The sequence below is a fragment of the Scyliorhinus torazame genome, chromosome 15, assembly GCF_047496885.1.
Source record: "Scyliorhinus torazame isolate Kashiwa2021f chromosome 15, sScyTor2.1, whole genome shotgun sequence".
NCBI lineage: Eukaryota > Metazoa > Chordata > Chondrichthyes > Carcharhiniformes > Scyliorhinidae > Scyliorhinus > Scyliorhinus torazame.
In genome coordinates, this window is record NC_092721.1 from 80,293,849 (window position 1) to 80,318,011 (window position 24,163).

Sequence of the window (24,163 nt, forward strand, 5' to 3'; positions counted from 1 at the left end):
GTACCCACCGATTAAATTGTACTCCTTAACCCTCTCAAATTCTGCATAAATCTGTCCCGGATGTCTCCTTATATGCTTCGGGAACCAATTCATATACATCCAGAATAGCCTTCTTTACCATCTCATAATCCTTAGACTCCTGCTCTGTCACGGCAGCGTAAACTTCCTGTGCCCCTCCCCATCAATTTACTCTGGGTAAATCACCCCTCTACGCAGGGGTAATGTCCATTTTGCTTTTGGCCACTCCATTTGAGTTGCTATTTTCTCAAAAGCCCTAAAGAACGTTTCTACTTCCTTCTCTTTGAATTTTGGGAGACACTAGGTAAATTTAAACATATCACCATTGAGTTCCGTTCTGGACTAAGCACCCCTCTACTTTCTGGCACCTTCCCACCCATTTCCAGTACCCTAAGCTGGAAGTCTCTCCTTTTCCTGTTCCTTTCCTCTACATCTCTTTCTTCTCTCTCTCTTTCTCTATCTTTCTCTCTCCCCTTCTCATTATTTTCTCTCTTTTTCTTGTTCCTCGCTACTCATTTTCATCTCCATTTCCTTTTGTTTTTGCTGCATTTCCATTACTCACTGTTTTTGCCGCATTTCCATTTCTATTTGCTTTAATTCCCTTTCATGCTCCAACTGCAACCGAACTCTCTCCAGCTCAATTTCTCCACCAGAAGACGTCCTTGATTCTACACCACCTCGTGGGCTCCCCTATACTCCTAGCATCTCCCATCAAATTTAAATGTTTGGCAATCGAATCTTCTTGGCTCTAAGTAGTACATCTTTAATTCACCTGCCAATTCGCGGGCCTTTGTTAAGCCCCATTGAGTAAACCAAAGTTAAGTCGTCTATCTGAAGAAAGCACTTGCAGCATCCTGCTATATCACTGCAAACCTGGTGTCTCTTTTTAATTTACGTTGTAACCCAAATCCACCGTCTAACATTCCAAGACTCGGATGAGCCCCCAATTTATGTTATCTGTGCTACTATGCGGTCGACTCCAGCCCCCAAACCCTGCGGTCCCAACACAAGCAAATTCACCAATAATTTGTATAAAATTTGCAGAATCTTAGGCCCCTTGACTGTGCAATAAGTTATAGTCATCAGGTTTGTAAGTTGAACACAGTAGCTTTATTCATAACAGAAACAAACATGCAATTTACAGTCATGGTAATGGAATAATGGCCAGCTAATCTTCCAATCCCCCCTTTTACCGTCCCACTCTCTACCCAAGCAACACAGGGCAGGCACACACAGAGTGAGGGGGCGGGGGGGAGGGGGGAGAGATTAAGGTGAAACAAAAGAAGAGTGTGCTTGTTTCTGATGTTGAAGTCGTTGCAGCAGGCTGTCCTCCCAGGATGCCTGGGGATCAACGCCTCCGGTGTAGTGTGAGAGCTGATCTTCTGGCAGGAGCGTTCAGTCAGTACTCCCAGGAAATAGGATTTCCTCTGGAGAGTCACTTTAACTTTATTAACCTGGGCCTTCACTCAAAGGAACAGCCTCAGGCCTTTTTAATTCTTGCTTGGTTCCCAGCTTCACCAGATTGACCTCCAGCCTTACTGAGGTAAGAACAAAGTTCTCCACACAAGATTTTTAGAGGCTTTTAAACATCTGAACCCCTCCTGCAGCTGGTGGCTTGACTTACTTTCCTTGCAGTTCGGTCTGGATGTGTAGAGAGAGAGGTTTCTACCTTGGATCTTTAGGAAAGGTCCATTAAATGAGAGAGGGTCAGACTTTCTTTTTCTCGGCTTCCAAATCAAAACAAAAGTAAAACAAAACCTGGTCCCACTGAGGAACGTTCCAGAGACAGCAACACAAATCACGGCCTGTCCACGAAAAGAACCCAGCTCTTGGTGGCTGCTTATTGGGCACCAGCATGCCAGTCAGCTCACGTTATCAGCGATGTCAGACCAAACAGCACATCCTGCTGTATCTTCCTGTTTTAAATCAAAGGTAACTGTTTGTCCTTAATTCCATTAATTATCCATGAACCAAAATTGTACAAGCGAAAAATAACAGTAATTAAAAGGCAAAAAACTCAAGGGGCAAACAGGGATTAACAGGAGGATCCTTACACGTCAAGACCATTCAGGATCTTCTGTACTTCAGCCAGCTACTCCAGTTGAACAAACCCAGTCTCTCCAACCTCTCCTCGTAAGGCAACTCACTCATTCCCTGTGTCAATCTAGTAAACCTCATCAGTATCGCCTGCAACACATTTACATCCTTACTTAAATACGGCGATCAAAGCTTTGCGCAGTTTTCGAGATGTGGTTTTACCAATGCCCCGTATAACAAAAGCATAACATCCTTTAATTTTTATGTTCAATTCCTCTCGTAATAAAAGTAGTATTCAATTAGCCTTCTTTAATACTTGGTCTATCTACATGCTAACATTTTGTGACTCAATGTACTAGAATATCTAGATCCCTTTTCCACTAGGTATTCTGCAGCTGCTATCAATTTAAGTAATACTCTTCATTTTTATTCTTCCTGCCAAAATGAGCAACGTCCCATTTTTCTACATTATACTCCACCTGCCAGATCTTTGCCCTATCTATCCATCTGCAACCTTCTTGTGTCCTCTTCACAACATACTTTCCTACCTATCTTTGTGTCACCTGCAAATTTAGCTACCATGTCTTCACCCCCCCTCATCTAAGTCATTGGTATAAATAATAAAAAGCTGAGGCCACAGACCCCTTTAGCGCTCTTACTTGTCTCAACCTGCCAATCAGTAAAAGACCCATTTATGTTGACTTTCTGTTTTCTGTCAGCCAGCCAACCTTCAGTTCATGCTAATATGTTACCCCCTACACAATGAGCTTTTATTTTACACGATAACCTCTGGGATGGCATCTTCTCAAATGCCGACTGGAAATCCAAGTACATGCATCTACAGGCTCCCTTTTATCCACAGCGCATGTTATTCCTTCAGGGATCTCTAATAAATTGGTTAAATATGATTTCCCTTTCACAAAACAATGTAGACTCTTCCCAATTACCGTGAGTTTTTCTAAGTATCCAGCTGTAACCTCCTTAATGATTGATTATAACTCCTTCCCCCTGACAGAAATCAAGCCAACAGGCTTATAATTTTCAGTTTTCTGCCCCCTTCTTGAATAAAGGTGTTGTGTTTGCTACTTTCCAGTCAGGTGGGGCCTTTGCAGAATCAAGCGAATTTTGGAAAACTAACACCACCGCACCTGCTACCTCATTAGCCACCTCTTTTAAGACACTAAGATAAAGCTCACCTGGGCCCAGAGACTTGTCACCTTGCAGCTCCATCGGTTTTCTCAATCCCCTTCCCTAGTGATTGTCCCCAAGTTTCTCTCTTCTTTCCACCTCTTGATTTACAGCTATTATTGGAATGTTTTCCGTATCATCTATAGAGAAGACAGAAGCAAATATTTGTTCACTGCTTCTGCCATTTCCTTATTACCTACTTATTTTTTTTTTTTTTTAATAAATATTTTATTGAAAATTTTTGGTCAACCAACACAGTACATTGTGCATCCTTTACACAATATTATAACAGCACAAATAACAATGACCTATTTTATATAAACAAAAAATGAATAAATATTAAATAACAAAAATGAAAACTAGCCCTAATTGGCAACTGCCTTGTCACAAGTTACACCCCCCCCCCCCCCCCCCCCCCCCCCAATCCTGGGCTGCTGCTGCTGCCTTCTTTTTCCCATTCCATCTATCTATCCGCAAGGTATTCGACGAACGGTTGCCACCGCCTGGTGAACCCTTGAGCCGACCCCCTTAGGACGAACTTAATCCGCTCTAGCTTTATAAACCCCGCCATGTCATTTATCCAGGTCTCCACCCCCGGGGGCTTGGCTTCTTTCCACATTAGCAATATCCTGCGCCGGGCTACTAGGGACGCAAAGGCCAAAACATCGGCCTCTCTCGCCTCCTGCACTCCCGGCTCTTGTGCAACCCCAAATATAGCCAACCCTCAGCTTGGTTCGACCCGGACTCCTACTACTTTTGAAAGCACCTTTGTCACCCCCATCCAAAACCTCTGTAGTGCCGGGCATGACCAAAACATATGGGTATGATTCGCTGGGCTTCTCGAGCACCTCGCACACCTATCCTCCACCCCAAAAAATTTACTGAGCCGTGCTCCAGTCATATGTGCCCTGTGTAATACCTTAAACTGAATCAGGCTTAGCCTGGCACACGAGGACGACGAGTTTACCCTGCTTAGGGCATCTGCCCACAGCCCCTCCTCGATCTCCTACCCCAGCTCTTCTTCCCATTTCCCTTTTAGTTCATCTACCATAGTCTCCCCTTCGTCCCTCATTTCCCTATATATATCTGACACCTTACCATCCCCCACCCATGTCTTTGAGATCACTCTGTCCTGCACCTCTTGTGTCGGGAGCTGCGGGAATTCCCTCACCTGTTGCCTCGCAAAAGCCCTCAGTTGCATATACCTGAATGCATTCCCTTGGGGCAACCCATATTTCTCGGTCAGCGGTCCCAGACTCGCGAACTTCCCATCCACAAACAGATCTTTCAGTTGCGTTATTCCTGCTCTTTTCCACATTCCATATCCCCCATCCATTCCCCCCGGGGCAAACCTATGGTTGTTTCTTATCGGGGACCCCCCCAAGGCTCCAGTCTTTCCCCTATGCCGTCTCCACTGTCCCCAAATCTTCAGTGTAGCTACCACCACCGGGCTTGTGGTGTAGTTCCTCGGTGAGAACGGCAATGGGGCTGTCACCATAGCCTGTAGGCTAGTCCCCCTACAGGACGCCCTCTCTAATCTCTTCCACGCCGCTCCCTCCTCCTCTCCCATCCACTTACTCACCATTGAAATATTAGCGGCCCAATAGTACTCACTTAGGCTCGGTAGTGCCAGCCCCCCCCCTATCCCTGCTACGCTGTAAGAATCCCTTCCTCACTCTCGGGGTCTTCCCGGCCCACACAAAACCCATGATGCTCTTTTCAATCCTTTTAAAAAAAGCCTTCGTGATCACCACCGGGAGGCACTGAAACACAAAGAGGAATCTCGGGAGGACCACCATCTTAACCGCCTGCACCCTCCCTGCCATTGACAGGGCTACCATATCCCATCTCTTGAAATCTTCCTCCATCTGTTCCACCAACCGCGTTAAATTTAACCTGTGCAATGTGCCCCAATTCTTAGCTATCTGGATCCCCAGGTAACGAAAGTCTCTTGTTACCTTCCTCAACGGTAGGTCCTCTATTTCTCTACTCTGCTCCCCTGGATGCACCACAAACAACTCACTCTTCCCCATGTTCAATTTATACCCTGAAAAATCCCCAAACTCCCCAAGTATCCGCATTATTTCTGGCATCCCCTCCGCCGGATCCGCCACATCTAGTAGCAAATCGTCCGCATACAAAGATACCCGGTGTTCTTCTCCTCCCCTAAGTACTCCCCTCCACTTCTTGGAACCCCTCAACGCTATCGCCAGGGGCTCAATCGCCAGTGCAAACAATAATGGGGACAGAGGGCATCCCTGCCTTGTCCCTCTATGGAGCCGAAAATATGCCAATCCCCGTCTATTCGTGACCACGCTCGCCACTGGGGCCCTATACAATAGCTGCACCCATCTAACATTCCCCTCTACAAAACCAAATCTCCTCAACACCTCCCACAAATAATCCCATTCCACTCTATCAAATGCTTTCTCGGCATCCATCGCCACTACTATTTCTGTTTCTCCCTCTGGTGGGGCCATCATCATTACCCCTAACAACCTCCGTATATTCGTGTTCAGCTGTCTCCCCTTCACAAACCCAGTTTGGTCCTCGTGGACCACCCCCGGGACACATTCCTCTATTCTCATTGCCATTACCTTGGCCAGGACCTTGGCATCCACATTTAGGAGGGAAATTGGTCTGTAGGACCCGCATTGTAGCGGGTCCTTTTCCTTCTTTAAGAGAAGCGATATCGTTGCTTCAGACATAGTCGGGGGCAGTTGTCCCCTTTCCTTTGCCTCATTAAAGGTCCTCGTCAGTACCGGGGCGAGCAAGTCCAAATATTTTCTATAGAATTCGACTGGGAATCCATCCGGTCCCGGGGCCTTTCCCGTCTGCATGCTCCTAATTCCTTTCACCACTTCTTCTACCTCGATCCGTGCTCCCAGTCCCACCCTTTCCTGCTCTTTCACCTTGGGAATTTCCAGCCGATCCAAAAAGTCCATCATTCTCTCCCTCCCATCCTGGGGTTGAGCTTCATATAATTTTTTATAAAATGTCTTGAACACTTTATTCACTCTCTCCGCTCCCCGCTCCATCTCTCCTTCCTCGTCCCTCACTCCCCCTATTTCCCTCGCTGCTCCCCTTTTCCTCAATTGGTGTGCCAGCAACCTGCTCGCCTTCTCCCCATATTCATACTGTACACCCTGTGCCTTCCTCCATTGTGCCTCTGCAGTGCCTGTAGTCAGCAAGTCAAATTCCACATGCAGCCTTTGCCTTTCCCTGTACAATCCCTCCTCCGGTGCTTCCGCATATTGTCTGTCCACCCTCAAAAGTTCTTGCAGCAACCGCTCCCGTTCCTTACTCTCCTGCTTCCCTTTATGTGCCCTTATTGATATCAGCTCCCCCCTATCACCGCCTTCAACGCCTCCCAGACCACTCCCACCTGGACCTCCCCATTGTCATTGAGTTCCAAGTACTTTTCAATACACCCCCTCACCCTCAGACACACCCCCTCATCCGCCATTAGTCCCATGTCCATTCTCCAGGGTGGGCGCCCTCCTGTTTCCTCCCCTATCTCCAAGTCCACCCAGTGTGGGGCGTGATCCGAAATGGCTATAGCCGTATACTCCGTTCACCTCACCTTCGGGATCAATGCCCTACCCAGCACAAAAAAGTCTATGCGCGAGTAGACTTTATGGACATAGGAGAAAAGCGAGAACTCCTTACTCCTAGGTCTACTAAATCTCCACGGGTCTACACCTCCCATCTGCTCCATAAAATCTTTAAGCACCTTGGCTGCTGCCGGCCTCCTTCCAGTCCTGGACTTCGACCTATCCAGCCCTGGTTCCAACACCGTGTTAAAGTCTCCCCCCATTATCAGCTTTCCCGTCTCTAGGTCCGGAATGCGTCCTAGCATCCGCCTCATAAAATTGGCATCATCCCAGTTCGGGGCATACACGTTTACCAAAACCACCGTCTCTCCCTGTAGTTTGCCACTCACCATCACGTATCTGCCCCTGTTATCCGCCACGATAGTCTTTGCCTCGAACATTACCCGCTTCCCCACTAATATAGCCACCCCCCTGTTTTTCGCATCTAGCCCCGAATGGAACACCTGCCCCACCCATCCTTTGCGCAGCCTAACCTGGTCTATCAGTTTCAGGTGCGTTTCCTGTAACATAACCACATCTGCTTTAAGTTTCTTAAGGTGTGCGAGTACCCGTGCCCTCTTTATCGGCCCGTTCAGCCCTCTCACGTTCCACGTGATCAGCCGAGTTGGGGGGCTTCCCACCCCCCCCCCCCCCCCCCCTTGCCGATTAGCCATCATCTTTTTCCAGCTTCTCACCCAGTTCCCACGCAGCTGTATCTCCCCCAGGCGGTGCCCCCCCGCCCATCCTCCCCCGTACCCGCTCCCCCCTTTCCCCAGCAGCAGCAACCCAGTAATTCCCCCCTCCCACCCCCCCCGCTAGACCCCCCGCTAGCGTAATTACTCCCCCCATGTTGCTCCCAGAAGTCAGCAAACTCTGGCTGACCTCGGCTTCCCCCCGTGACCACGGCTCGCACCGTGCGACGCCCCCTCCTTCCTGCTTCTCTATTCCCGCCATAATTATCATAGCGCGGGAGCCAAGCCCGCGCTTCTCCCTTGGCCCCGCCCCCCATGGCCAACGCCCCATCTCCTCTCCCTCCCCACCTCCCCCCATCACCACCTGTGGGAGAGAGAAAAGTTACCACACCGCAGGATTAGAACATAAAACCCCTCTTCGCCCCCCACATTCGCCCCACCACTTTGTCCAAACGTTCTTTTTAATAATCCACTCATTCCAGTTTTTCTTCCACAATAAAAGTCCACGCTTCATCCGCCGTCTCAAAGTAGTGGTGCCTCCCTCGATATGTGACCCACAGTCTTGCCGGTTGCAGCATTCCGAATTTTATCTTCTTTTTATGAAGCACTGCCTTGGCCCGATTAAAGCTCGCCCTCCTTCTCGCCACCTCCGCACTCCAGTCTTGATAGACGCGGATCACCGCGTTCTCCCATTTACTGCTCCGAGTTTTCTTCGCCCATCTAAGGACCATTTCTCTATCCTTAAAACGAAGGAATCTCACCACTATGGCTCTGGGAGTTTCTCCTGCTCTCGGTCCTCGCGCCATAACTCGGTATGCTCCCTCCACCTCCAACGGACCCGCCGGGGCCTCCGCTCCCATTAATGAGTGCAGCATCGTGCTCACATATGCCCCGACGTCCGCACCCTCCACACCTTCAGGAAGACCAAGAATCCTCAGGTTGTTCCTCCTTGCGTTGTTTTCCAGTGCCTCCAACCTCTCCACACATCGTTTCTGATGTGCCTCCTGTATCTCCGTCTTCACCACCAGGCCCTGTATATCGTCCTCATTCTCGGCTGCCTTCGCCTTCACGACCCGAAGCTCCCGCTCCTGGGTCTTTTGTTCCTCCTTTAGCCCTTCGATCGCCTGTAGTATCGGGGCCAACAGCTCTTTCTTCATTTCCTTTTTTATCTCTTCCACGCAGCATTTCAAGAACTCTTGTTGTTCAGGGCCCCATGTGAAACTGCCACCTTCCGACGCCATCTTGGTTTTTGCTTGCCTTCCTTGCCGCTGTTCCAAAGGATCCGCTGCAATCCGGCCACTTTCCTCTCCTTTTTCCATCCGTGTCCAGGGGGAATTCCCTTCTGGTTTACCACACGGTGTTTTTAGCCGTTAAAATTGCCGTTGGGGCTCCTATCAAGAGCCCAAAAGTCCGTTCCACCAGGAGCTGCCGAAACGTGCGACTCAGCTGGTCATCGCCGCACCCGGAAGTTCCTATTACCTACTTATTAACTCACCATTCTCACTCTCTAAAGGAAAAATACTTGCTTTACCTTTTCCTTTTTAAATACCTGTAGAAACTCTTGCTATCTGTTTTTACATTTCTAGCTGGTTTACCCCTGACCAGGCTGCATCTTTAAACAACAGTTCTCTTAACTTTATGGAAACATTAATTTGTTAACGTGCTTGTTATTTAATTTTTGCTTTTATTAAACATCTTTTCATATAAAACCATCCAGTAATGCCTCTAACCCAAATAATTCCTAAAATGGCCAAAGCCTAGTGAAGACCAAATATTAAATTAATGAATAGAAACTGATTGAATTTTAAATCTATTGTTGATATTTCAACACAAGTAGAATGTTGTTGTGATTCAATATCTGATATTGTACAATCAACCCTTCATCCAGATTGCATCTTTGGTAAAGATTCATTTTTGCTATTCATAAATTTATGGAATTTTTTTTTAGGTATTTCGCTTAGCGATTTCTGCTGTGCTCATCAGCCAGTGATTTCCCATTCAATGGGCAGAAAATTACTGACATCCTTCATTCCTAATTAGAAATTCTGTCTCAGAATTGCAAAATCACCTGTAGATGATTTTCTTTGTCTGAGTTAAGAATTATGGAAAATTTAACCTGCCATTAAAAGTTTATGCAAACAATCTAATCTCATTACGTTAAAGTGTCATCAGTCCATGCCTGAAATTAGATTCTGCCTAAATTATTTGAAATTCAATTGTAATTATTAGCTTTGTAATCAACTTAATGTTTTCCACAATAACACAGGTATTTTTGTTCCCCTTAAGAACACATATCACTGAGACATTAGACAGATAATCTGTTCATATCTCTGATCCTTGATCATTTGGATGTCTGTTTCAGACTTTTCCTGTGCATGTTATCCGAACCAAGTTAGTGTACAGAGTATTAAGAGCGACTCTGCCCAGCCATTCTGTGGCACAATATTTTGCTTTGATCATGTGCTGGTCAGCCCTATATTGTCTACTATAATTTTCTTAGTTTCTGTTTAAATCTTCCGAACTAATTTAGTGGGCTGCTATTTATGTGTGAACTTTTCTATTTTCTTGTCTCTTTTCACTGAACTTTAGACCTTTCATATATAATCATTACATTCAACATATAGTTTTCTTGATGGTATTGTGTAGATGATTATTGTCTATTTTATTGGGTCTGATGTGTTGTCACAAGGTTAAGAATATTCATTTTTTTAAAAGTCCAGGTGAATACCCCTGGTTATGTAACTAGCAAAGAATATGATAGATAAGCCATTGAACAATGTTGGATTGCATAATTAGGACTTAAGGTTAAGGTGCAGGTTCAGTCGGCAGTTAAGAAGGCAAATGCAATGTTAGCATTCATGAATACAAGACGAGGGATGTACTTCTGAGGCTGTATAAGGCTCTGGTCAGACCCCATTTGGAGTATTGTGAGCAGTTTTGGGCCCACATCTAAGGAAGGATGTGCTGGCCTTGGAAAAGGTCAAGAGGAGGTTCACAAGAATGAACCCTGGAATGAAGAACTTGTCAAAGAACAAAGAAAATTACAGCACAGGAACAGGCCCTCCCAGCCTCCGCCGATCCCGATCCTTTATCTAAACCTGTCTTCTATTTTCCAAGAATCTACTTCCCTCTGTTCCCCGCCCGTTCATATATCTGTCTAGATGCATCTTAAATGATGCTATCGTGCCCGCCTCTACCACCTCCGCTGGCAAAGCGTTCCAGGCACCCACCACCCTCTGCGTAAAAAACGTTCCACGCAAATCTCCCTTAAACTTTCCCCCTCTCACCTTGAAATCGTGACCCCTTGTACTTGACACCCCCACTCTTGGAAAAAGCTTGTTGCTATCCCCTTTGTCCATACCTCTCATAATTTTGTAGACCTCAATTAGGTCCCCCCTCAACCTCCGTCTTTCCAACGAAAACAATCCTAATCTACTCAACCTTTCTTCATAGCTAGCACCCTCCATACCAGGCAACATTCTGGTGAACCTCCTCTGCACCCTCTCTAAAGCATCCACATCCTTCTGGTAATGTGGCGACCAGAACTGCACGCAGTATTCCAAATGTGGCCTAAAAAAGTCCTATACAACTGTAACATGACCTGCCGACTCTTGTACTCAATACCCCGTCCGATGAAGGCAAGCATGCTGTACGCTTTCTTGACCACTCTATCGACCTGCGTTGCCACCTTCAGGGTACAATGGACCTGAACTCCCAGATCTCTCTGTACATCAATTTTCCCCAGGACTCTTCCATTGACCATATAGTCCGCTCTTCCAAAATGCATCACTTCACATTTGCCTGGATTGAACTCCATCTGCCATTTCTTTGCCCAACTCTCCAATCTGTCTATATTTTGATGTATTCTCTGACAGTCCTCCTCGCTATCTGCAACTCCACCAATCTTAGTATCATCTGCAAACTTGCTAATCAAACCACCTATACCTTCATCCAGATCATTTGTGTATATCACAAACAACAGTGGTTCGAGCACGGATCCCTGTGGAACACCACTAGTCACCTTTCTCCATTTTGAGACACTCCCTTCCACCACTACTCTCTGGCTCCTGTTACCCAGCCAGTTCTTTATCCATCTAGCTAGTACACCGTGAACCCCATACGACTTCACTTTTTCCATCAACCTGCCATGGGAAACTTTATCAAACGCCTTACAGAAGTCCATGTATATGACACCTACAGCCCATCCCTCATCAATTAACTTTGTCACTTCCTCAAAGAATTCTATTAGGTTTGTAAGATATGACCTTCCCTGCACAAAACCATGCTGCCTATCACTGATAAGTCTATTTTCTTCCAAATGTGAATAGATCCTATCCCTCAGTATCTTCTCCAACAGTTTGTCTACCACTGACGTCAAGCTCACAGGTCTATAATTCCCTGGATTATCCCTGCTACCCTTCTTAAACAAAGGGACAACATTAGCAATTCTCCAGTCCTCTGGGACCTCACCCGTGCTCAAGGATGCTGCAAAGCTATCTGTTAAGGCCCCAGTTATTTCGTCCCTCGCTTCCCTCAGTAACCTGGGATAAATCCCATCCGGACCTGAGGACTTGTCCACCTTAATGCCTTTTAGAATACCCAAAACTTCCCCCTTCCTTATGCCGACTTGACCTAGAGTATTTAAGCATCCATCACTAGCCTCAACATCCGTCATGTCCCTCTCCTTGGTGAATACCAATGCAAAGTACTCATTAAGAATCTCACCCATTTCCTCTGGCTCCACGCATAAATTCCCTCTTTTGTCTTTGAGTGGGCCAATCCTTTCCCTAGTGCTCCTTATATACGAATATACCCTCTTGCTCCTTATATACGAATAAAAGGCTTTGGGATTTTTCCTTAACCCTGTTAGCCAAAGATATTTCATGACCCCTTTTAGCCCTCTTTATTGCGCGTTTGAGATTTGTCCTACTTTCCTGATATTCCTCCAAAGCTTCATCAGTTTTAAGTCGCCTAGATCTTATGTATGCTTCCTTTTTCATCTTAGCTAGTCTCACAATTCCACCCGTCATCCGTGGTTCCCTAATTTTGCCATTTCTAAACCTCATTTTCACAGGGACATGTCTGTCCTGCACTCTAATCAACCTTTCCTTAAAAGACTCCCACATTTCAAATGTGGATTTACCCTTAAACAGCTGCTCCCAATCCACATTCCCTAGCTCTTGCCGAATTTTGTTATACTTGGCCTTTCCCCAATTTAGCACTCTTCCTTTAGGACCACTCTCGTCTTTGTCCATGAGTATTCTAAAACTTACGGAATTGTGATCGCTATTCCCAAAGTAATCATCGACTGAAACTTCAACCACCTGGCCGGGATCGTTCCCCAATACCAGGTCCAGTATGGCCCCTTCCCGAGTTGGACTATTTACATACTGCTCTAAAAAACTCTCCTGGATGTTCCTTAGACATTCTGCTCCAACTACGCCTCCAACACTACATGAGTCCCATTCAATGTTGGGGAAGTTAAAATCTCCCATCACGACCACCCTATTGCTCCTACATTTTTCTATAATCTGTCTACATATTTGTACCTCTACTTCACGCTCGCTTGTGAGAGGCCAGTAGTAAAGTCCCAACAATGTTACTGCACCCTTCCTATTTCTTAGCTCTACCCATATTGCCTCAGTGCTCGAATCCTCCATCGTGCCCTCCTTAATCACAGCTGTGATATCATCTCTGACCAGTAATGCAACTCCTCCACCCCTTTTACCTCCCTCTCTATCCCTCCTGAAGCATCTATACCCTGGGATATTTAGTTGCCAGTCTTGCCCTTCCCTCAACCAAGTCTCAGTAATACCAATAACATTGTATTCCCAGGTACTAATCCAAGCCCTAAATTCATCTGCCTTACCTACTACACTTCTCACATTGAAACAAATGCACCTCAGACCACCTGTCCCTTTGCGTTCATCACCTCTTCCATGTCTACTCTTCCCCTTAGTCATATTGAGTTTATTATCTAGTACCTTACTGGCTTTAGTTGCTGCCTCTTTACTAACCTCTAACTTCCTAATCTTGTTTCCATCCCCCTGCCACATTAGTTTAAAACCTCCCCAACAGTGTTATCAAAAGCACCCCTAGGACATTGGTTCCAGTCCTGCCCAGGTGCAGACCATCTGATTTGTAATGGTCCCACCGCCCCCAGAACCGGTTCCAATGTCCCATAATTCTGAACCCCTCCCTCCTGCACCATCTCTCAAGCCGCGTATTCATTCTGACTATTCTTCAATTTCTACTCTGACTGTCTCATGGCACTGGTAGCAATCCTAAGATTACTACCTTTGAGGTCCTACTTTTTAACTTATCTCCTAACTCCCTAAATTCTGATTGTAGGACCTCATCCCGTTCTTTTACCTATATCGTGAGTGCCTAAATGCACCACGACAACTGGTTGTTCACCCTCCCCCTTCTGTATGTCCTGCAGCCGATCTGAGACATCCCTGACCCATGCACCCGGGAGGCAACATACCATTCGGGAGTCTCGTTTTCGACCACAGAAACACCTGTCTACTGCCCTTACGATTGAATCCTCTATGACTGTAGCCCTGCCAGCCTTTTTCCCGCCCTTCTGTGCAGCAGAGCCAGCCACGGTGCCATGAGCCTGGCTACTACTGCCTTCCCCTGGTGTGTCATCTCCCCCAACAGTATCCAAAACAGTATACCTGTTTTGGAGGGAGATGACCGCAGGGGACACCTGCACTGCCTTCCTGCTCTTTCTCTGCCTTTTGGTCACCCATTCCCTATCTCCTTCACCAATCCTAATCTGCGGTGTGACCAACTCACTGAACGTGCTATCCACGACCTCCTCAGCATCGCGGATGCTCCAAAGTGAGTCCATCCGCAGCTCCAGAGCCGTTATGTGGTCTAACGGGAGCTGCAGCTGGACACACTTCCTGCACATGAAGGAGTCAGGGGCATCGGCTGTGTCCCTGAACTCTCACATTGAGCACGAGGAGCATAACACGGGTCTGGGTTCTCCTGCCATTTTTACACTTTACCTTAACTGATATCAAATCATGAATAAGTGAAAGGAATAAAGATTTTACTTACCAATCACAATACTTACCAACACATGAGTTAAATTTCTCCCAGCTACTGCTAATTGGAGCACTTTCCTTACCAGCCAGTCAGGTCACTGCTTTGCTGTGATGTCACTCTTCAAGGTAAGTTTTTAAAGAGGAAAACGTACCTTCCCGACAGACCCCTGGCCAGTTCTGCCGAAAATTTGAAGGCCGCTTCTCCGGCAGCTGTGTCCCCGCCGCTCTCCTCGCGCTCTTATCCTGTGTCCCCGCCGCTCTCCTCGCGCTCTTTTATCCTGTGTCCCCGCCGCTCTCCTCGTGTTCTTTCACTGTGTCCCCGCCACTCTCCTCGCGCTCTTTTATCCTGTGTCCCCGCCGCTTTCCTCGCGCTCTTTCACTGAGTCTCCGCCGCTCTCCTCGCGCTCTTTCACTGAGTCCCCGCCACTCTCCTCGCGCTCTTTCACTGCAGGCTGTGACGTCACGGTTCAACTTCTTTCCACTTCTACCTGCCCTCGAGTCTCCCTCTTGATCTTTACTCGGCTGGGATACTTACAGTGATTGTGGGGTCTTTTGGGTTAGAGGAGGAGGTAGGGAGGGAAACACTGAAGAAGTGTTTCGGGTTTAACTGTCACTTGATAACAGCTCCTCCAAAAACCACCTTCAAGACACGGTGACCGCAATGCACTGATCAAATGTTCCCTGCAACCGCCAATCTGCAGCTCCGCTCTACTACCCTCTGCTGGATCTAAGTTGTTTGAGGAACGGTTGAGGACTCTGGGTATTTACTCGCTGGAGTTCAGAAGGATGAGGGAGGATCTTATTGAAACTTGCAGGATACTGCGAGGCCTGGATAGAGTGGACATGGAGAGGATGTTTCCACTTTTAGGAAAAACTAGAACCGGAGGACACCATCTCAGACTAAAGGGATGATCCTTTAAAACAGAGATGAGGAGGAATTTCTTCAACCAGTGGGTGGTGAATCTGTGGAACTCTTTGCCGCAGAAGGCTGTGTAGGCCAAATCACTGAGTGCCTTTAAGACAGAGATAGATAGGTTCTTGATTAATAAGGGGATCAGGGGTTATGGGGAGAAGGCAGGAGAATGGGAATGAGAAAATATCAGCCATGATTGAATGGCGGAGCAGACTCGATGGGCCGAGTGGCCTAATTCTGCTCCTGTGTCTTATGGTCTTATGGCTTGTCCATTAACTTTCCTTGTGTGAGTGACTGACTTGTCCAGTCTTTCATCACGATGTTGTTTTTTAATTTAAAGTACCCAATTCATTTTTTTTCCCCAAGTAAGGAGCAATTAGCCTGGCCATTCCTCCTACTGTGCACATCTTTGGGGTGTGGGGCTAAGACCCGCACAGACACGGGGAGAATGTACAAACTCCACATGGACAGTGACCCAGGGCTGGATTCGAGCTTGGGTCCTCAGCGCCGTGAGCTTTTGTCATAATGTTTAATCTGAACTATTCAGTTGCTTTTTTCAAAGGGTAAACCAATATTATTAATCTAAGATATCTACATGGATTTATTATTTTAAATATTCTGTCTAGAACATTTCTCTCGGGTTTTCTCTGCTATGTATCATTTAATTCAGCAGGCACAGAATACAAACCTGGGATGTGGTGAGCTAAGGGAATCATTTATGTTTTTGCATGCCTGATCTATAATATTGGTGTTGATAGATGAGTTATTTTACTATTTTACTGTCTTCAACCACACCACTGTTTTTCTTTTGTAATATCAACGGAAACATACATTGAAGTATTGTTATTAAGCTAGAAGCAATATAGTTATATTATTTAATAAGTACTGCCAACTTGTGCAAACAAATTAGATCCAAGCAATTAATTTTTCACAAAGCTATCAGTTTGCTACAGAAGTAGCTCCAACAAACACTGATTGAATAATACAAATTTTAAATTAAATGCCTTTATCTACAGGTGTTGGTGCGTATGTCTCACCTGACATGATGATTGCTGAATACTCCTTGCGAGAGAAGCTGCCTGCTAACCAGTACACCTGGTCTTCAAGAGGACCAAGGTAAGCAAAATCGGTGTTGGTCAACTCATAGGCTTTTCAGGAAACTTTTATGGCAAGCTGTTGTGAATAATGCAGCAGTAATGAGTACTTCCTGAGTAATCATAGAAATAAAGTTGCACTGATTTATTCTCTCCTTCAAAGTTTTATTTATTGCGTTACCATGAACTGTTGCTATATGTTACTATTCATAAATGCGGTAACCTATTTTTACAAAATTCCTTTGTTCTATTTGAATTAAGTCATTAATTCTTTGGCCCAGGGCAGCACGGTGGCGCAGTGGTTAGTGCTGCTTCCTCACGGCGCCGAGGTCCCAGGCTCGATCCCGGCTCTGGGTCACTGGCCGTGTGGAGTTTGCGTGGATTTTGCCCCACAACCCAAAGATGTGCAGGGTAGGTGGATTGGCCACGCTAAATTGCCCCCTTAATTGGGGAAAAATGAATTGGGCACTTTAAATTTATTTGGAAAAAAATTAATTCTTTGGCCCAAATCTTCCGAGCAGTGGTAAAGATACGTGTATTACCGTTTCACTCCCAAATAACTCTGACTTGATGCAGCTGCGTATTTCGTCTGATCCTGGCTTTCACAGAAATGTGCAATGCTGCATCCCTCAGGGAATTCCGTTGAAGCAGAGTAGAGTTGGGGGGAAAAAGGGACACACACCCTTTTCACGGCACTGGCTGCTGTGTGGTAAGTGTAAAGATCTAGTTTGAATGTTAGTAAATGGATGAATGAAAGAGTGAGTACATAAGTGAGTGACTGGGAAGGTCTGTGTGGTCAGGTATGGGTACTCGGGCCGTGAGAGTAGTTAGGAGGGACAGCCGGATCTGTTCGGGAGAAGTAGCCGGGTCAGTGCTGGTCAGGATATATTCAGGTAGGGCCTGGGGTAAGTCGGGAGGCTGGGGGTTAGACAGGTCTAGTTGGAAAGATCGGGTGGTTGGAAGGGGTAGTCAGGTCTGGTCAGGAGGGTACGTTGGTCGGGTGGTCGCGAGAGTGGTCACGTCAAAAGGGAAGTTGGGTAATGTGTTCAGGGGGAGTGGGTAGACGGTATTGGATCATGTGTTGGTTGACTTGGAGGGGTGACTGGTGGTCAGTTTGGAGTTACCCAGACATTAAACTAAGTTTTAATCTGTCTAACATTTCCTGGTCAACTATTAATGTAAAAACTGCGGAACGGTCTGAAGTCTCCAACTTTAGATCTGAGTCAGAGACCTTCACAAAAGATTCTGGAGACCAGGAGGATTGCCCAGTGTAAGTTTAAACTTCCTGGATAATTCCCCCAGAGGTCCATATGTCAGAGCCTCTGCAGAGTGCTGACACGATCATCCTGACTTGATTTTGAATAATGTAATTGCAAGGTACATGCTCTTAGAAAAGACAGTTGTGCCTATTTTTATTTGAAAACCATTTGTGTTCAGTCAAAGGAAGGTATTCTTCATAGTATTCATAGTTACTTTACTCTGGGAAGAAATGTCTTCTCAAGGGATGAATTTAGTTGATTTTGTTCATGTTGGTACAACTCGTCAGTGTTACCGTTTATCTATATATCGTCACATGGTTGGTAAAATAGCAGTGTTGTTGCACTGCATCATGTGGTAGGATTCTAGTTCTTCTGAAAATCTGACCTCGATATGTTGGATATGCATTGGATGTAAGTGACATACTCACAACTTACTTTCTCGAAGACCACAGGTTTAGAAAAGTTATTTGCTTTACCTGACATTTTAAAGTGTAACCTAATTTTTTTTGCAGTTGCAGACATTTAAATTATTCCTTAAACCAGGTTATTAAGAATGCACTAAACTGTCAAAGATTATAATATTTGTTCCAGTCAGCACTTCTGTTATGTTTATTTGATGAAATTAAAATACATCAAGTCAATTCACAGGGGGAGCTAAGTTAAAATTTGTTCATTTATAGAATGTAGGCAGAATTTAAATTCATTTAAAATATGTGGAGTTGGTCCAAAGTGCTTAATGCCACAGTGGAGTTATACTCCACCCAGTAACAACTCAAACCTCTTCCAGAGGATCCCATAATACTAGATAGCAGCGGTGCATATTGATTCAAAGTTTAACTGCAACTTTGGGATTTCAAAATGGTCATTAGTTTCTTCTGGGCGAGCTGGGTCACAGAAAGTAACAGAATAGTAATATTTATTTCTGGCAACAACTACTCTTGGATAAAAAAAGATCACCCTAATATCGTAAGACTGGTATACATAGAATATTCAAGATAAAAGTTGGAAAAAGATGTTTTATCCATAAATGACACGGAACCTTGAGAGCCTTCTGTATAAGCACTGCTTGAATTTTCAATTCTCCTTGTTGATTAAATTTTATGATAAATCATGTGCCGGAATGTGGCGACTAGAGACTTTTCACAGTAACTTCATTAAAGCCTACTTATGACAAGAAGCGATTATTATTATTATTATTTTCTGCTGCTACCAATTTGGCAATCAAAATTGTTAACAGTAAATGAAGAGTTAGGATTCAAGTCTGGGACAGTTCCGTGCAATTTTCTTATATGTGTTCATGGTTTATGGGCATCACTAGCAAGGCCAGCATTTATTGCTAATCTGTATTTGTCCTGGAAAAACTGCATTCTTGAATCACTGCAGTACTTGTGGTGCAGACATTCTGATAGGCAGAGTTCCATGATTTGGTCCAGTGATGATAAAGGAATGATAATATATTTCCAAGTTATGCAGGCATATGAGTTGGAGGGGAACTTGCACGTAGTTTTGATGTGTCTGCTGCCATGGCTAGTAAATGTCAAGGTTTAGTAGATGCTGTTGAAGAAGCCTTGCTGAGTTGCTGCGGTGTATTTTATGATGGTGTACACTGCTGCCGCCCTGGTGGAGAGAGTGGTAGCTGTGGGCTGCATGAGGACTGCTGATATAATGCTATATCAATGGAGGTTCTTTAAAAAAATGTGAAATTACTTTTGTTGTATTCCAGACTATTTTCTCCACCTGATTTTGGTCTTACAAGTGTTGTTTACAAGATGTATTTAATGTACTTTTAGTGCGGATGGAGCTCTTGGAGTGAGTATCAGTGCACCAGGTGGTGCCATAGCTTCTGTCCCAAACTGGACACTACGTGGAACGCAGTTGATGAATGGAACTTCAATGTCTTCTCCAAATGCTTGTGGAGGAATTGCTTTGCTTCTCTCAGGTAACTAATTATCCTGAATAAATGATTGAATACTGTGTGAAAACAGAATGTTTTACTCGTATCATTATACTCATTGGAAAGAGGTAGACATGGAATTCTATAAAATGTTTGTACACATGCTTCAAGTAGTTCTGATGAGCGGACACAGACCTAATACATTACCCTGTTTCTTTCCACAGATGATATCATAACCTACAGAATATTCCCGGCATTGTCTGTTTTTGGTTCAAGTAGTTGCTTGTTTAATAAAGTAGCCTGATCTGTACATTAATGCATTTTAGTCCTTTGATGTCCTAAACTGGTGCATTGGTTGTAGCAATAAAGATGCTCATTTAAATATGGAAAAAGTACCCTTCAGATCTCGGCAGAATGGTGGACATTTGCATTCCCTTGGATGTGAGCTTTTGTTGCCATCGCTAATTGCACATGAGAAGGTGACGGTGAGCCACCTTTTTAAACCGCAGGGACAGTGCTATTTGGAAGGGAGTTCCAGGACAGTGCAGGAACAAGTATATGGTTTCAAGTCAGGATGATATGTGACTTGAAGGGGAATTTGCAGGTGATGTCCCTATTCATCTGCCGCCTTTGTCTTTCTGGAAGGCAATGGGTTTGTGTTTGGAAGATGCTTTCAAAGGAGGCTTGGTGATGTGTCTTGTTGATGGTACATTTGCTGCTAATTCTAAAAAACCTTTTAGATAATTGGCTTCAGCTATTCGAAAACAGAAAAGTAAATGCTAGTGCCACAACTCTTATTATTTCTAACGAAAGAGAAAATGCTGGAAAATCTCAACAGGTCTGGCAGCATCTGTAGGGAGAGAAAAGAGCAAACGTTTTGAGTCCGATGACTCTTTATGAAAGCTAACAGACAGAGAAAGTGGGAAATATTTATACTGTGGAGTAAGAATGAAAGATAAGTCATAGCCACAGAAACCCAAGTGTGCTAATGTCCACAGAAACCAAGGGGAAAGAGGGCTAATGGCAGTCTCCAGAGAGAACAAAAGATGTGAAAGGCCAAATAGCAGAGAAACTAACATCAGAGGGTGAACTGTAGATGTGGGGGGAGGAGAAGGGCAGGAATGAAGGGGCCTCATAAAGGTTGGGGGGGGGTTAAGGGTAAGGATCCTGGGGGAGGCGGGGGGGGTGAAAGGGGAATGGGGAGGCAGGATGTACTCATTTGGAGGGGTGTGGGGTAATGCCCATGTGTGTAGGGGTGACATTGCCTGTGGGATGTGGGAAACCCTGAGCCTCACTTAGAGACCAGGGCACCTTTCAAAATGGCAGTCCGACCTCTGAGGAGCCGGCCTCACTGGCGAGCTCAGCTCCCCAGTATTGAAAAAATTTCTAAGTGTGGGCTTGACCGGGGTGAAACTCCCCAAGGCCCCAAAGAATGATTAAGTGCGGTTGAATAATGATGTGGATCTCACACAAAAAGCCAGCAAGAAACACCCCACCAGACACGCCAAAATTAAACTTAGAAATGTTTTAGATATCATTATTATGTGTGAAATAATTTTCTGATTAAATTGTATGAGGTTTTAGTATGTTAGCTCTAAGAATGGAATACTCTTATTTTCATTGATCATCAATATCCGGCACCGCCAAGTCAGATACAAGATAATCACTCACAACCATTCCACCTTCAGCACCTACTACCCTTTCTCCAACCTCCCTTTTGTCATTAAGATCCTTCATCATGTTATTATTTCTGTTTTCCATCTGTATAGTTACTCTTTATTCAAACATCTCCAGTCGTGTTTCTGTCATTCCCCGGTAGGAAATTGACCCAAGTAAAGTCATGGCCAACATTCTCATTGACTGTAACTTTAATGTATTGGCCCTCCTCGTCCTCTTCAAACTCTTTACATGGTTTGATACAGCCAGCCTTGTTATCCTTCTTCAATTCCTCTTTGTTCACTCTGTGGAATTGGTCTTGCATACTTCCACAGCTGACGGTTTGAATGTAACACCGGCATCTCAGTTTTCTGGCCTGACTCCACACCTCTACCCCATTGCAGCCAGAGTCCATCAAGGATCCATTCTCAACCCTTTCTGCACCTTATCTACATGCTGACAGGGGGCCTGCTTCCATGTGTACTAATGCCATCTTTCTTTAACAACTTCTGAAATTATTTCCCTCAATTTGTCTCGCCACGATTCAGCCACCATGTAGCGCCGGGCGCAAAGGGAGATTACTGGGAGACCCTCTTCGCTGGGACGATCGCAAGTCACTTGACTGGCTCTGCTGCCCTCGCTGGGTGTGATCCAGATAATGATATTTAAATGAGCCGAACACCTAGAAGCTGCTTTCATCCAGAGTTCGGGAATCAACGGTCGTGCCTAAGATTGACACTGATGTCTACAAATGTGGACCAGGCGTGATGGCAACTCGGGGGGGGGGGGTCTCTCAGGCCATTAGAGCTCATGGGTGGTCAGGGATAAGACAGGGGAGTAGCCTGGGACTCCCTCGGGCACCTAGGCACCTTGGCACTGCTAGCCTGGCACCCTGGCAGTGGCATCTGTTCTTGGGTGCCAGGTTAGCACTGCCAGGCTGTCACAGCCAGGGTGCCATGTTGATGATCCCAGACGATCGGGAACTCATGGTGGTTGGGCTCTGGACAGGGTGGTACCCTGTCACCCCTGATGCCACTAGGGCACCCTGGCAGTGCCGCCCATGCACACTGGCAGTGCCACCCGGGTGCCTCTCTTGCACTGCCAGGGTGCCCAGGTGTCACAGCCTGGCTGTCAGGAGCATGCCAATGCTGGGGATCGGGCCCGTGGGTGCCCTACTTTTACTAGGCGAGGGGAGCTCGATGACCCCTTTGTTGGTGAATTGGGGAGTTGGAGGTGCTCTAGAGGCCATGGTGGGGGTTGGGGGCTAGAGATCGGAGTGCCATTTAAAAATGGCGGAGCTACTTCAGGAAAAAGGACCAAGTGTGACCTCGTTAGGACATTCTGCGCCGAGGCCCAGAAATGCAACAGAGGGGACTCTGTTTCATTTCCATTAAATCGCGCTCCATATATATTTTACTTATGTTAGGTATTTGTAAATGAATTAAGTGTAACCTGATACAGGTGTTGAGTATTAAGTAGGGAATCACTTGTCTTTAATTTGAGGAGGTACATGTTGTGATGTGTATATTTGTGAATAAATGCTTATAAAAGTGTGTAAATATGGGGCGGGATTCTCCGACCCCCCGCCGGGTTGGAGAATCGCCGGGGGCTGGTGTGAATCACGCCCCCGCCGGTTGCCGAATTCTCCGGCACCAGTTGGCGCCCCCCCCCCCGGCGATTCTCCGGCCCGGATGGGCCGAAGTCCCGCTGCTGGAATGCCTATCCCGCCGGTGTAGATTAAACCACCTGTCTTACCGGCGGGACAAGGCGGCGCGGGCAGGCTCCGCGGACCTGGGGGGGGCGCGGGGCGATCTGGCCCCGGGGGGTGCCCCCACGGTGGCCTGGCCAGCGATCGGGGCCCTCCGATCTGCGGGCGGGCCTGTGCCGTGGGGGCACTCTTTTACTTCCGCCTTCGCCACGGTCTCCACCATGGCGGAGGCGGAAGAGACCCCCTCCACTGCGCATGTGCGGGAATGCCGTAAGCGGCCGCTGACGCTCCCGCGCATGCGCCGCCCGGCAAAGTCAGTTTTGCGCCAGCTGGCGGGGCGGAAATCAGTCCGGCGTGGGCCTAGCCCCCCAAGGTTAGGGCTCGGCCGCTCAAGATGCGGAGGATTCCGCACCTTTGGGGCGGCGTGATGCCGGACTGATTTGCACCGTTTTTGGTGCCGGTCGGCGGACATCGCGCTGATTGCGGAGAATTCTGCCCATGATGTGCTGATTTATCCTTCACCCTCAGGCATTCTGGAGAGTAACATGTTTTATAATTTACAGGTCTTAAGGTCAATGGTGTTCAGTACACAGTTCATTTCATTCGGCGAGCACTCGAAAACACTGCCCTGAAGGTTGACGATATTGAAGTATTTGCACAAGGACATGGTGTAATTCAGGTATATTTTTAATATTGCATAGGTTTTTTTTAACTAGATGTACTGCATGGATAGTTTGAAGACAGTAAAATTAACACTACTGCCAAAAGCATGTTAATTAATTTGAGTTCTGCGGGCTAAATGGGGTACAGTTAGACGCAACATAATTGGCGCGATTTAAAGGCCACACTGCACCCGAAAAGCAGCTCGCCGCGGTGCAGTGCGGCCAAAAGACGGTTGAGACCCCGCTTCCTGATCTACATGTCTCGTAAGATCTAACGCAATCACACAAGATGTTGCAATATAAATCCCACCCATTGATCACATTTTAGCAAATCTGCATATTAAAGCGAGACAGCTTGTCTCACTTTAATGTGCAGATTCCCAAGGTGTAGGAT

At 46.2% G+C, this 24,163-nt stretch overlaps 1 protein-coding gene across 5 annotated transcripts in view; it reads left to right on the forward strand.

Moving 5' to 3' along the window:
- Nucleotides 1-24,163, forward strand: part of tpp2 (tripeptidyl peptidase 2) — a 248,320-nt gene that overhangs the window by 84,353 nt on the left and 139,804 nt on the right. For all 5 annotated transcript variants that reach the window (XR_011935147.1, XR_011935148.1, XM_072476327.1 and 2 more), the window contains exons 10-12: nt 16,513-16,612; nt 19,640-19,788; nt 23,671-23,786. Coding sequence is in view for 3 of the 5 variants with exons in the window: in XM_072476327.1 (XP_072332428.1) it covers nt 16,513-16,612; nt 19,640-19,788; nt 23,671-23,786 (365 nt within the window). In the remaining 2 variants the exon portion in view is untranslated. The remainder of the gene's footprint in view (nt 1-16,512; nt 16,613-19,639; nt 19,789-23,670; nt 23,787-24,163) is intronic.